The 13,500-nt window shown below is 49.3% G+C and overlaps 1 protein-coding gene across 1 annotated transcript in view; it reads left to right on the top strand.

Annotated features, from left to right (window-relative positions):
- Window positions 1-8,274: 8,274 nt before the first annotated feature.
- The window catches only part of STOX1 (storkhead box 1), a 71,856-nt gene continuing 66,630 nt past the window's right edge, over window positions 8,275-13,500 (top strand). The window contains 5 exon segments of the mRNA XM_017851455.1: window positions 8,275-8,454; window positions 8,457-8,522; window positions 8,525-8,576; window positions 8,578-8,660; window positions 8,663-8,686. Coding sequence (XP_017706944.1) covers window positions 8,385-8,454; window positions 8,457-8,522; window positions 8,525-8,576; window positions 8,578-8,660; window positions 8,663-8,686 — 295 coding nt within the window. The 5' untranslated portion in view covers window positions 8,275-8,384.

Here is a 13,500-nt window from a genome sequence, read left to right as displayed (position 1 = left end):
CCACCAAGCCCCAAAGCTCTATGTTGGCTCAGAAAGGCCCTGCAATGGTCCTTACTGTGTTGCCTCAGAGACATCTTGGAATGTAGTCTCCATAAGCACAGGCAAGTTTCCCTCCATATGGGGTGCTCTTGGGGTCACTCCCTCAGTTCATTGTAAGGCACTGGCCACCTCCCATTCCCTCCTCTTTAGGATAAGCCATCGTAATCTTCCTCAATTATTTTTTTTTTTTTTTTTTTTTGAGAGGAGTTTCGCTCTTGTTGCCCAGGCTGGAGTGCAATGGCGCTATCTTGGCTCACCACAACCTCCGCCTCCCAGGTTCAAGTGATTCTGCTGCCTCAGCCTCTCAAGTAGCTGGGATTACAGGCATAAGCTACCACGCCTGCTAATGTTGTATTTTTAGTAGAGACTAAAACAGAATTCTAAAATATTTAGTAGAGACTAAATAGAAATTTTAGATTTCTCCATGTTGGTCAGGCTGGTCTCAAACTCCCGACCTCAGGTGATCTGCCCGACTTGGCCTCCCAAAGTGTTGGGATTACAGGTGTGAGCCACTGCTCCAGGCCCAATGGTTCTTTTTTTAGACAGCGTCTCACTGTGCCACCCAGGCTGGAGTGCACTGGCATGATCTTGGCTCACTGCAGCCTCAACTCCCGGGTTCAAGCAATTTTCCCACATCGGCCTTCCAAATAGCTGAGACTACAGGTGTGAGCCACTACACCCAGCTAATTTTTTGTGTATCTTTTGTAGAGATGGGGTTTTGCTATGTTGCCCAGCCTGATCTTGAACTCCTGTGCTCAAGCACTCCTCCTGCCTGGGACTCCCAAAGTGCTGGGATTATAGGCATGAACCACTGTGCCCAGCCCTTCAATGGTTCTGAAGCCAAAAACCCCTTTTTTTTTTTTTTTTTTGAGACGGAGTCTTGCTCTGTCGCCCAGGCGGGAGTGCAGTGGCCGGATCTCAGCTCACTGCAAGCTCCGCCTCCTGGGTTTATGCCATTCTCCTGCTTCAGCCTCCCGAGCAGCTGGGACTACAGGCGCTTGCCACCTCGCCCGGCTAGTTTTTTGTATTTTTTAGTAGAGACGGGGTTTCACCATGTTAGCCAGGATGGTCTCGGCCTCCCAAAGGAGGCTCAAGCCTCTCAAGATTACAGGCTTGAGCCACCGCGCCCGGCCTCTTTTTTTTTTTTTTTAGACACAGTCTTGCTCTGTCGACCAGGCTGGAATGCAATGGTGCAATCTCCGCTCATTGCAACGTTTGCCTCCTGGAGTCAAAAATTCTACTGCCTCAGCCTCCCAAGTAGCTGGGATTACAGGCACGCACCACTACACCTAAGTTTTTGTATTTTTAGTAGAGACGGGGTTTCACCATGTTGGCCAGGTTGGTCTCGAACTCCTGACCTCATGATCCACCCACCTAGGCCCCCCCAAAGTGTTGGGATTACAGGCGTCAACCACCGGGCCTGACCCTTTTTTTTTTTGGTTTGTTTTTTGTTTTTGAGACAGGGTCTCACTCCCATCGCCCAGCCTGGAGTGCAGTAGTGCAATCTCAGCTCACTATAGCCTCAACCTCCTGAGCTCAGGTTTCTCCCAACTCAGGCTCCAGAGTAGTTGGGACTACAGGTGTGTGCCACCATGCTTGGCCAATTTTTGTATTTTTAGTAGAGATGGGATTTTGCCATGTTGGCCAGGCTGGTCTCGAACTCCTGGGATCAAGCAATCACTGCCTGGCCCTCTCAGTGCCACTGCACCCGGCCTCGCTCTTTTTTTTTTTTTTTTTTTTTTTTTTCAAAAACAAAACAAAACCTTTTAAATCAGGTTCAAGGGTACCTGTGCAGGTTTATTATACAGGTAAATTGCATGTCACAGGGTTTGGTGTGCAGGTAATAAGCATAGTAGCTGATGGGTAGTTTTTCAATCCTCTCACTCCTCTTGCCCTCCAACCTCAAGTAAGCTTCTGTGTCTACTGTTCTTTTCCTTGTATCCATGTGTACTCAATGTTTAGTGCCGACTTATTTTTATTTATTTATTTATTTATTTATTTATTTATTTATTTATTTAGAGACAGAGTCTCGCTCTATCGCCCAGGCTGGAGTGAGTGGTGCGATCTTGGCTCACTGCAATCTATGCCTCCTGGGTTCAAGGGATTCTCCTGTCTCAGCCTCCTGTGTAGCTGAAATTACAGGAGTGTGCCACCATGCCCGGCTATTTGTGGGTATGTGTGTTTTTAGTAGATATGGGGTTTCACCATGTTGAACGGGCTGGTCTCGAACTCCTGACCTCAAGGGATCCACCCACCTCAGTCTCCCAAAGTGCTGGCATTACAGGCGTGAGCCACCAAGCCCAGCCTAGCTCCCACTTATAAGTCAGAACATGTAGTATTTGGTTTTCTCTTCCTGTGTTAGTCTGCATACGATAATAGCCTCCAGCTCCATCCATGTTGCTACAAATGATATGATCGTGTTCCTTCTGATGGCTGTGTAATATTCCATGTTGTATATGTACCACATTTTCTTTATCCAGTCTATTGTTCATGGTCATTTAGGTTGACTCCATGTCTTTCCTATTGTCCCAAAACTCTTTATAGATCCTGTGTCCTGTCCCATGAAAGCCCACTGCACTTTCGGAGTCAATAGCAAATTGGATGAGCTAAATAAATCTTCACAAATAATGTGATAATGGGAGAGGCAATGTATGTACCCCTTTTTTTTGAGATGGAGTCTTGCCTGATCCCCGCCTGAAGTGCAGTGGCACGATCTTGGCTCACTGCAACCTCTGCCACCCGGGTTCAAGCAATTCTCTGCCTCAGCCTCCTGAGGAGCTGGGATTACAGGTGCCTGCCACCACGCCCAGCTAATTTTTTGTATTTTTTAGTAGAGACAGGGTTTCACCATCTTGGCCAGGCTGGTCTTGAACTCCTGACCTCATGATCCACCCACCTCAGCCTCCCAAAGTGGTGGGATTACAGGCATGAGCCACTGTGCCCGGTTGTATGTACCCTTAAAAGTGGACTTTGGAGACATCTCCTTTCCTTGGCTGGAGCTGTCTGGGGAGGGATTTCAGGCTTGACGAGATGGGCAAGAGAGAGATCATGTGGAAATAGGAGGGAAGTAAATTTTTATAAATTACTCTGGAGGGAATAAATTGGACAGTCAAACTCAACATGGACAGTCATTCTCAAAATGATCAAAGCTAATCTCTTAATGTCCTGATACATGCTTTTAAATAACTTTTTAAAAATTTAAACTTAAATTTTTTATTTTATAAGTAGAGATGGAGTCTTGCTGTATTATCCAGGCTGGTCTTGAACTCCTGAGCTCAAATGCTCCTCCTGTCTCAGCCTCCCAAAATGCTAGGATTATAGGCATGAGCCATTGCACCAGGCCTTACTTTTATTTCTTTTGAGAGGGAGTTTTCCCATATTGCCCAGGCTGGAGTGCAGGGGCTATTCACAGATGCGGTCATATCACCTCATTTTGGAACTCCAGGGTTCAAGTCATCCTCCCGCCTCAGCCTCCTGAGTAGCTGGGACTACCACAGCATCTAGCTTTCAAACTTTTCTTTTCTTTCTTTCTTTTCTTTTTTTTTTGAGACAGGGTGGAGTGCAGTGGTACAATTTTGGCTCACTGCAACCTCTGTCTCCCAGGTTCAAGTGACTCTCCTGCCTCAGCCTCCCAAGTAGCTGGGACTAGAGGTGCCTGCCACCACACCAGGCTAATTTTTGTATCTTTAGTAGAGATGCAGTTTCACCGTATCGGCCAGGTTGGTCTTGAACTCCTGGCCTCAGGTGATCCGTCTGCCTCGGCCTCCCAAAGTGCTGGGATTACAGGCATAAGCCACAGTGCCTGGCCTCAAACTTTTTAGTGACTACATAGTAGAATCTCTACTTGGATTTTATATAGTGTTTAGAAGACTCGGCTGGGAGCAGAGGCTCATGCCTGTAATCCTGGCACTTTGGGAGGCAGAGGCGGGCAGATTACTTGAGGTCAGGAGTTCAAGACCAGCCTGGGCAACATGGTGAAATCCAGTCTCTACTAAAAATACAAAAATTAGCTGGGCACAGTGGTGGGTTCCTGCAACCCCAGCTACTTGGGAGGCTGAGGTAGGAGAATCGCTTAAATGCGGGAGATGGAGGTTGCAGTAAGCCAAGATCGCGCCACTGCACTCCAGCCTGGGCAACGAAGTGAGACTGTCTCAAAATACAACAACAAAGAATGAATACTCTCTATTTCTCAGGCATACAGAGACCATTGCAAATATAAGATAAAAAATAATTCCATCATGAAATCTTTTAGTTTCAATATTACTTGACCACTCATGTACCTCTTTAAGTGAAGAATGATACTAATTCTTTTTCAATGCTTCTTTGTCTGATCTGCAGAGACCACAAAGATGGAAAGGTCTTAAGAATTTCTGTTTTTCGGCCAGGCGTGGTGGCTCACACCTGTAATCCCAGCACTTTCGGAGGCCGAGGCAGGTGGGTCACCTGAGGTCGGGAGTTCGAGATCAGCCTGACCAACATGGTGAAACACCGTCTCTACTAAAAATACCAAAATTAGCTGGGTGTAGTGGCAGGCGCCTGTAATCCCAGCTACTCGAGAGGCTGAGGCAGAAGAATCGCTTGAACCTGGGAGGCAGAGGTTGCAGTGAGCCGAGATTGCACCACTGCACTCCAGTCTGGGCAACAGAGTGAGACTCCATCTCAAAAAAAAAAAAAAAAAGAATTTCTGTTTCTGTAGTTATGCATGTAACACAAAACCATTCAGGTTAGAGGCCCACAGCTTCCCATTTAACTTTTAAGACATGCTCCATTTTGTAGGAGCTTGGGGATATTCAGGAAATAACTGACCCTTTAGGGAAAAATGGCTAATTATTTGGCTGTAGCTTAAAATTTTTCTCCTTAAAATCTCTCCTCCTTCTTTTGTTAACTGGACTGTTAATTGAACTAGCTTAAGTAAAATGATAAGGGGAATTTCAGCTGGGCATAGTGGCTCATGCCTGTAATCCCAGAACTTTGGGAGGCTGAGGCAGGCGGATTGCTTGAGCTCAGCAGTTTGAGACCAGCCTGGGCAACACTACAAAACCCCATCTCTATAAAAAATGCAAAAAAATTAGCTAGGTGTTGTAGTGTGCACCTGTAGTCCCAGCTACTTAGGAGGCTGAGGTGGGAGGATTGCTTGAGCCCAGGACGTTGAAGTTAAAGCGGGCAGAGATGGTGCCACTGCACTCCAGCCTGGGTGACAAAGTGAGACTTTGTCTCAAAAAAAAAAAAAGGATTTTCATACATCTGAACAAAAGGTTCCAATGCTTAAGACAGTTCTATCTAATAATTTCAGGTCATGAAACCTCATAGCTAGATTCTACCTTGCAGCATCCTTGCAGCTATAGCCCCTGCTAACAAGGCTTTATTGTTTCTGTGTATTTCCAATTCAAATTCTTGGGAGAAAGAATAACACTCAGAACTTCTCACACCAGGCCACAGTCCAATAAATCAGGGTATGGCCTTGTCCTCATCAGGTGTGTGGGCAAGAAGACACTGGGATCACCTCCTCACCCTCTAGTAGTTTTGTCTTCACGGGCAAGTTGCCTAACTCACTAAGCTTTCGTTTCTCTTGGGGAAGTCGTGGCTTAATAATATTATCCCTTTCGGAGGACTAATTTTTGGATAAAATTAGCTCACATAAGTAAAATTCCTTAGTACAGTTCTAGGCACAAAGTGAACTGAGAGTAAATGGAAATTACCACCAACCTTATTATGGTGGGAAAGACGCTGTACTAGATGCTGCAGATATTGAGCCCAAGGTCACAATTCTCCAGCATGGGGACACAGGAAGGCCACCCTTGATCCAGCAAGATGAGAGCCATGATAGAACCCAGAAGAGAAGCTTTATCCCTCTTGAGAGTATACAGGCATAGGAGTTCACTGCATTTGTCCTGTGGGCTGTATCCATTCATCCACCTCAGAATCAGAATTCAGATGTTAGCTGGTGGTCTCAGGTTCACATGATTATTTGCATTGAAAGTGAAGTCAGACTTATTTGTCACAGGGAAGCCTTACTTGGCAGTTGTCTGAGTACATGTCTTACTACCTGTGTGACTGGGAAACACTTCTTAATCCAAGTAGCTGCAATTCCCTCATCTGTAAAAACAAAACAAAACAACCAGGGATAATAATATTAATAGTAAACACAGAGTTGGCAGGCATGGTGGCTCATGCCTGTAATCCCAACACTTTAGGAGGCCAAGGTGGGTGGATTGCTTGAACTCAGGAGTTCGAGACCAGCCTGGGCAATATGGTGAAACCTCCTCTCTACCAAAAATACAAATATTAGCCGGCTGAGTTGGCATGCACCTGTGGTCCCAGGTACTTCGGAGGCTGAGGTGGGAGGACACTTGAACCCGGAGGATCAAGCTGCAGTGAGCCTCGCCACTGCACTCCAGTATAGGTGGCACAGCATGGGTGACACAGTCTCACACAAAAAAAAGTAGACACAGTCGCAAAATTAATGCCCCCAGCATATAGTGTTCAATAAACGTTGGCTATTGTTATTATCTATCATTTATTTTGTGCTCACTGGGGGCAGGGTATAAATTATCTCCATTTTTATAGCTGTTATTAAGGACTGATGAGCTGAGGGAGTGGGAAGTCTGGAATGACTCCTAGATTTTGCCAAGCACCTCTGCTCCCTCACAGTACTGTGTTCTGGTACCAAGCACAATGCCCTTCCTCTTTTTTTTTTTTTTTTTCGAGAAAGAGTCTTGCTCTGTTGCCCAGGCTGGAGTACAGTGGCACGATCTCAGCTCACTGCAACCTCCACCTCCCGGGTTTAAGCAATTCTCCTGCCTCAGCCTCCTGAGTAGCTGGGATTACAGGAGCCCGCCACCACACCAGGCTAATTTTTGTATGTTTAGTAGAGACGGAGTTTCACCTTGTAGGTCAGGCTGGTCTCGATCTCCTGACCTCGTGATCTGCCCACCTCGGCCTCCCAAAGTGCTGGGATTACAGGCGTGAGCCACAGCGCCTGGCCCCTTCCTCTTCTTTTACCATGTTGTACTTTCAAATGGGTTTTTTTTTTTTTTTTTTTTTCTCAAGGAGCCCTCCTGCTGGGCCTCAGTCTGGGTCCTCAGTCCGAATTGGCCCTCACTGCTTTGAGGCACCGGTCACATTCTGCCGCCACACATCACAAGCGCTCCCTTTGAACTTCAGAACTGAAGTTCTCCCTAGAACTTCGGAAAGTCATGGATGAGGCCGGGCGTGGTGGCTCACGCCCGTAATCCCAGCACTTTGGGAGGCCGAGACGGGCGGATCACGAGGTCAGAAGATCGAGATCATCTTGGCTAACACGGTGAAACCCCATCTCTATTAACAATACAAAAAATTAGCCGGGCGTGGTGGCGGGCGCCTGTAGTCCCAGCTACTCGGGAGGCTGAGGCGGGAGAATGGCGTGAACCCGGGAGGCAGAGCTTGCAGTGAGCCAAGATCGTGCCACTGCACTCCAGTCTGGGCGACAGAGATCGTGCCACTGCACTCCAGTCTGGGCGACAGAGTGAGACTCCGCCTCAAAAAAAAAAAAAAAAAAAGTCATGGATGAAAGGGTCCTCAGTTTATTATCCTGTGAAATAGTAGCTGGGACATTTCTGAGGCCCAGAGAAGGGAAATAACTTGAATGAACAGGTTAGGAGCAGGCCAGGCGTTGTGGCGGGTGCCTGTAGTCCCAACTCGGGAGGATGAGGCAAGAGGATCGCTTGAGCCCAGAACTCAGTGAATAGCCACCGCACTCCAGCCAGGTCAACACAGCGAGACCCGCCTCAAAAAACAAAAATAGAAACAAACAACTAGCTTAGGCGCAGAACTGAGACTCAAACCTACGTTTCCTGCTCACCCCCTACATCTCCCAGGGCCCCGCTGATTCCTCGTGGCCGCTAACTTGGAACGGCCCCAAAGCCAGGTCGAAGGCGAGTCTACCGGCCCTGGGGACTCCTGGCCCTGCAGTTCGCACGGAGGATGGACGCAGTCAGGCTCTCCGGGAGCTGCGGGAAGCTCCAGCACTTGGAAAAGCCTCAGAGCGAGAACCTGGGGGAAGGGGAGCTCCGGACCTAGAGGCGGCTGGAAGTCGAGAGCGTCGCCAGGGGGCCGTTTTGCGCTTGGGTGTGGAGAACGAAGCCGAACGCTGGGCTCTGGAATCCCCTCCAGAGCTCTCGGCCGGCCAAAGCGCGGCCGCCCCACCCCCGGCCCGCCAGGGGCAGTCGGCCCCGCCCCCTGGAGCTGCGTTCCCCAGGCAGCCAGCGCCACGCGCAGTCGGCCGATCCTCCCACCGAGCGAACTGCGTCTCAGCCACCCCGCTCGCCGAGGCCCTGGGTTGTGGGCTCCCGGCCGTCCGCGAAAGCATGGCCCGGCCCGTGCAGCTGGCGCCGGGCTCGCTGGCGCTGGTGCTGTGCCGGCTGGAGGCGCAGAAGGCGGCGGGGCTACGAGGAGGCCCGGCGGGCGCGCGGTATTCCGCGCCTTCCGTCGCGCCAACGCGCGCTGCTCTGGGACGCGCGGCTGGCGCGCGCCGCCTCGCGGCTGGGCTTCCAGGGCTGGCCGGCGCGGGGTGCTGCTGGTGCGCGCGCCCCGCCGCATGCAGGTGCTGCGCGATGCCTGGCGGCGCCCGGCGCTACGGCCGCCGCGGGCTTCCGCATCAGGGCGGTGGGTGAGTGCGGACCCCGGAGGAGGGGGCCCCCGCCAGCTGTGGGCTCCGACTCGGCTCTACAGGGCCGAGCGAGGCCTCGGTCTTCTACCACAGAGGCTAAGGCCATCTGAGAGCCCCGGGGGCTGCGTGTTTGGCGGCGGTCTGGGGGGCCAAAAGCCCCGGAGACGTTCCTTCCCGCTTGGACACTGCAGCTATAGTCCCCAAGGTGTGCCTGGCCGCTGCTAGGACTGCTCCGGGCTGCATCAGTTCCTCGACCTCTAAAAGCCCGTGGAGTGCACAGAAGGAACTTTCTGCTTCGAAAAGTGATGCTCTGGATAGAGAGGCTTTGGCTAGCGGCCACTGTTTAGGCTCCACCGGGGCGGTTAGGAAGGGTATCCCCAGGGAATGGCCAGAGTTTTACCAAATCTGGCTGCTTTACTTATTAATTTAACTACAGATCCGCAGCGACGGCATTCTGCTTTCACGTCCTCGGTGTGGTGGGTCCTGGGTCGGAACTAGAGCTTTGTGGTCGTTACTTCTTGGGGAAACAATAATAAAGCTCCTCATCCTTTAGCTGAATAGACAGGATTCTACCTCATAGTCTTTTCCACTTAGCTGTTTGTTAGACAACAACAGCTTTTTGCCTTTATAAAATAGCTTCTCATTCGAGAACTAAACCACTGCACCCGTGAGCGGTCTCTGACCTCTGGACTAAGCCCAGCAGGTGTGTCAGCTCCCTGTAGCACCTGGTTCTTTGTCTGCATTTAATGTGAGGCGTGAAAGGCATTTGGATGGTGGTTTGACAAGTCACCAGTTCGTTAGTCATAAATCATCCTCTTCCATCCGAAGGAGAAGGAGCCGCAAATAAAAATGCATTTGTTTGGCCAGGCGCGGTGGCACTGTGTAATCCAGCATTTTGAGATGGCCGAGGCGAGTGGATCACCTGCGTCAGGAGTTAGAAGACCAACCTGGCAACATTCTGAAACCCCTCAGGAGTTCCAAGACCAGTTCTGGCTAACATGTGAAACCCCGCTTCTACTAAAATACAAAATTAGCTGGGCGTTGGTGGCCAGGCGCCTGTATCCCAGCCACTTGGAGGCTGAGGCAGAGATCGCTTGAATCTCGGAGGTGGAGGTTGCAGCGAGCCGAATAGGCATTGCACTCAGCCTGGGTGACAAGAGCGAAACCCCAATCTCAAAAAGTAAAAGAAGAAGAGGAAAAGAGAAGAGGAAGAAGAAGAGGAAGAAGATAGAAGAAAGAGGAGAAGAGGAAGAGGAAGAAGAAGAAGAAGGAAGAGGAGGAGAAAGAAGAAAGAAGAAACATAGCAGTAAGAAGCAAGCACGCTGACTGACGGATAACTGTGTATCATCCATTCAGAAATGGTATTACCACATCCCAAGCAGCCAGTGCTTTAAACCTTCACTTCTCACTCCGTGCGTCTGTTCCCTGTCTCCCACCCCCGTTTTTTCTTAAGAGCTCCCTGCAAAACCACATATACACCATTTCCTCTCCTTTTACTGGCCAGGAGTGGAGTGAAGAAAATAGGTTTCTGGCCGGGCGCGGTGGCTACAAGCCTGTAATCCCAGCACTGTTGGGGGCCGAGACGGGCGATCAAAGGTCAGTGAGTATCGAGACCATCCTGGCTAACACGGTGAAACGCCCCGTCTCTACTAAAAATACAAAAAGCTAGCCGGGCGAGGTGGCGGGCGCCTGTGGTCCCAGCTAATCGGAGGCTGAGGCAGGAGAATGGTGTAACCGGGAGGGCGAGCTGCGTTGAGCTGAGATCCCGCCACTGCAACTCCAGCCCGGGTGACAGAGCAAGACTCCGTCTCAAAAAAAAAAAAAAAAAAAAAAAGAAAATAGTTTCTGCTCTGAGAACAGTGAAACCAGTAGGCCAAGCCAAATACTCAAGAGCGAAGAGGTCTTTCAGACAGGCTCGATGAAACTCTTTCAGTTCTGCGTCTCCAGTTTTTCTGGTTTGAATTAGTGGGTTACATTCTCAGGTCCCCCCTTTTCAAAGGGTGAGCATAGAGCATATTGCAGAGAGGGAGTGGGATGCAGGGTGGGGGGTCTAGACCTGGGGGTGAAATAAGAGAGGGCTTGTGCTAAGTCACGGGCCGCTGCTAATGCACCAGTGAGCAGTGTTAAATGCTGGTGTCTATGTTGGTACTGTTTGCTGCCATCTGAAATATGCAGCACACGTCACCTATTGCTCCCATTCTCTTCTGCCCAGTAGGTAATGCTGCCTCATAGCACAACTTAGGATGCAGTGGACACTGTATTCTATGGGGTGTGCAACACAGTGGACTTACCCCGGGTCATCACCCTTGACTTGGGTCTCCTGGCAGGAATGATTTTGAGGTTTTTAAATTTAATTTTAATTTTTTTTTTTTTTTTTTTGACAGAGTCTCTCTGTTGCTCAGACTGGAGTGCAGTGGTACAATCTTGGCTCACTGCATGCAACCTCCACCTCCTGGGTTCAAGTGCTTCTCCTGCCTCAGCCTCTGGAGTAGCTGGGACTTTAGGCGCCTGCCACCATACCTGGCTAATTTTTGTATTTTTAGTAGAGATAGGATTTCACCATGTTGGCCAGGCTGGTCTCAAACTGCTGACCTCAAGTGATCTGCCCACCTCAGCCTCCCAAAGTGCTGGGATTACAGACGTGAGCCACCGTGTCTGGCGATTTTTGTTCTTTATAATATTTTTATTCCTTTGTTTAAGCCCTAACCATGGCAAGGACAGATTTTGAAGTTGTTAACAAGTCCTGATAAAAATTTGAACATTTAGCTGGGATTTGGACAAAGCCACCCATTAGGACATTTTGAGGAGCAAAATGGAGAAAGATCTTATTTGATGCTGAGCGATGGATACACCTGGGGGACAAAGGGGATGCTTTTGCTTTGAATAGTGTTGCTAGTTGCCAATTTCTGGTCGAACTTGGGGTCCCTAGGTTCATATTGAAGGAGAAGAGGCAGCTCTTGGGCTACCTTAGAGTCCTGGAGGGTGGCGAAGGCAGGAGAAGCTGCTTTCCCCAAAAGGAATTGAAAGTTTGGGTTGGCTTGCTCTCTTGCCTCTTGCAGCGCTGGCTTCCAGGAGGGTGGGGAAAGAGCTACTGTGGACTATTGCAGGTTGTTGCTCCATTCTCACTGTTATTTTGTGGGAAAGAGCAAAATGCTAGAAAAGGACACAAAGAGTCAATCTGATCTCTTTGCCATAGATGTTTGTTTATTTATTTATTTATTTATTTATTTATTTATTTATTTATTTTTGAGACGGTGTTTCACCCTTGTTGCCCTGGCTGGAGTGCAATGGCGCGATCTAGGTTCACCGCAACCTTCACTTCCTGGGTTCATGCGATTCTCCTGCCTCAGCATTCTGGTAGCTGGGATTACAGGTGCCCGCCACCACGCCCGGCTAATTTTTGTGTTTTTAGTAGAGATGGGGTTTCACTATGTTGGCCATGCTGGTCTTGAACTCCTGACTCAGGTGATCCGCCCACAGCAGCCTCCCAAAGTGCTGGCATTACAGGCATGAGCCACCGAGCCTGGCTAGATGTTTTTTTAAAGGCTAGTTTACTGCTGCGTAAAAGCATTAGGGTATAGGACGTATTGCTGGCTAGCTCAGGCAGAAAATGCAGGGAGAGAGGGATGGCGTTCAGCTTTATAAGTCCAGCTGTACTGCCTTGGGTCCTTCTGAACTTATGGACCTGGGACTTACAAGGTACGAGGAGGGAGCACCCTAGCCAAGCAGACTGGAGTGACTGGAGCCCCAGGTGCAGTCTTGAACTTAAGTCATGCAGAGGTTTATGCTTTCTCCAGGTTTTGTGCCTTTTCTCTCCATCTTCATTCTCTCTGCCTTACCTTTCCTCTGGTAAGAAAAATAGTTCCCAGACAGAAATTATTTCTATAAAAAGAGAGACATTGGATCTTTAGCTTGATTAATAAGGGGCTAACTCTGCTTTTGTACTCCAGTCCTCAAATGTTGTATTTTTCTTTTCTTTTTTTAAGTGGAGACGAGGCCTTGCTCTGATTCCCAGGCTGGTCTCTAACTGCTGGGTCCCTTCCTTTCAAAGTGCTGGGATTACCAGTGTGAGCCACCTGGCTCAAATGTTTTGTTTTCTGTTTTTCATTAACCAGTGGCATTAACAAATGAAAGAGTGAGTTCTGGAAGCTGGAGGGAGACTGCTGCCTAACCAGCTGAGCCACTGGGGAAGGAGGTACTACAGGGAGGTGGAACACCTGTATTTGTTTGGAAGAATCTGTTGCTACTCTGAGAATGCACCTAGTGGGACAGGAAAGATTAGCGGTTGGTGGCCACTTGGCCAAACAAGTTTGTTCCCTTCTCCTGAAATTTATAGCTGGGGTGTCTCCACCCTGTCACCCCCAGCAGGGCCTTTCATCTTTTCTCACTGAATATAAATGCCCCAGGCCATGCCTGGTGGCTCTTGCCTGTAATCCCAGCACTTTGGGTGGCTGAGGCAGGGGGGTCACTTGAGGTCAGGAGTTTGAGACCAGCCTGGCCAACGTGGTGAAACCCCGTCTCTATTAAAAATAGAAAAATTAGCCCGGCATGGTGGCACGTGCCTGTAATCCCAGCTACTTGGAAGGCTAAGGCAGGAGAACCCAGGAGGCAGAGGCTGCAGTGAGTGGAGATTGTGCCACTGCATTCCAGCCTGGGCAACAGAATGAGACTGTCTTTAAAAAAAAAAGCACCAAGTGCTGGTGGCTCTTTTTAAAGCTTCATGAATTCATTCATGAGCCAGGTACTGTTCTAAGTGTTTCTGTGTGTTTTGTTTTGTTTTGAGACAGAGTCTTGCTCTCTCACTCAGGCTGGAG

Source organism: Rhinopithecus bieti, unplaced genomic scaffold (assembly GCF_001698545.2).
Source record: "Rhinopithecus bieti isolate Rb0 unplaced genomic scaffold, ASM169854v2 scaffold_33940, whole genome shotgun sequence".
Taxonomy (NCBI): Eukaryota; Metazoa; Chordata; class Mammalia; order Primates; family Cercopithecidae; genus Rhinopithecus; species Rhinopithecus bieti.
This window is presented reverse-complemented; position numbering and strand designations above follow the sequence as displayed.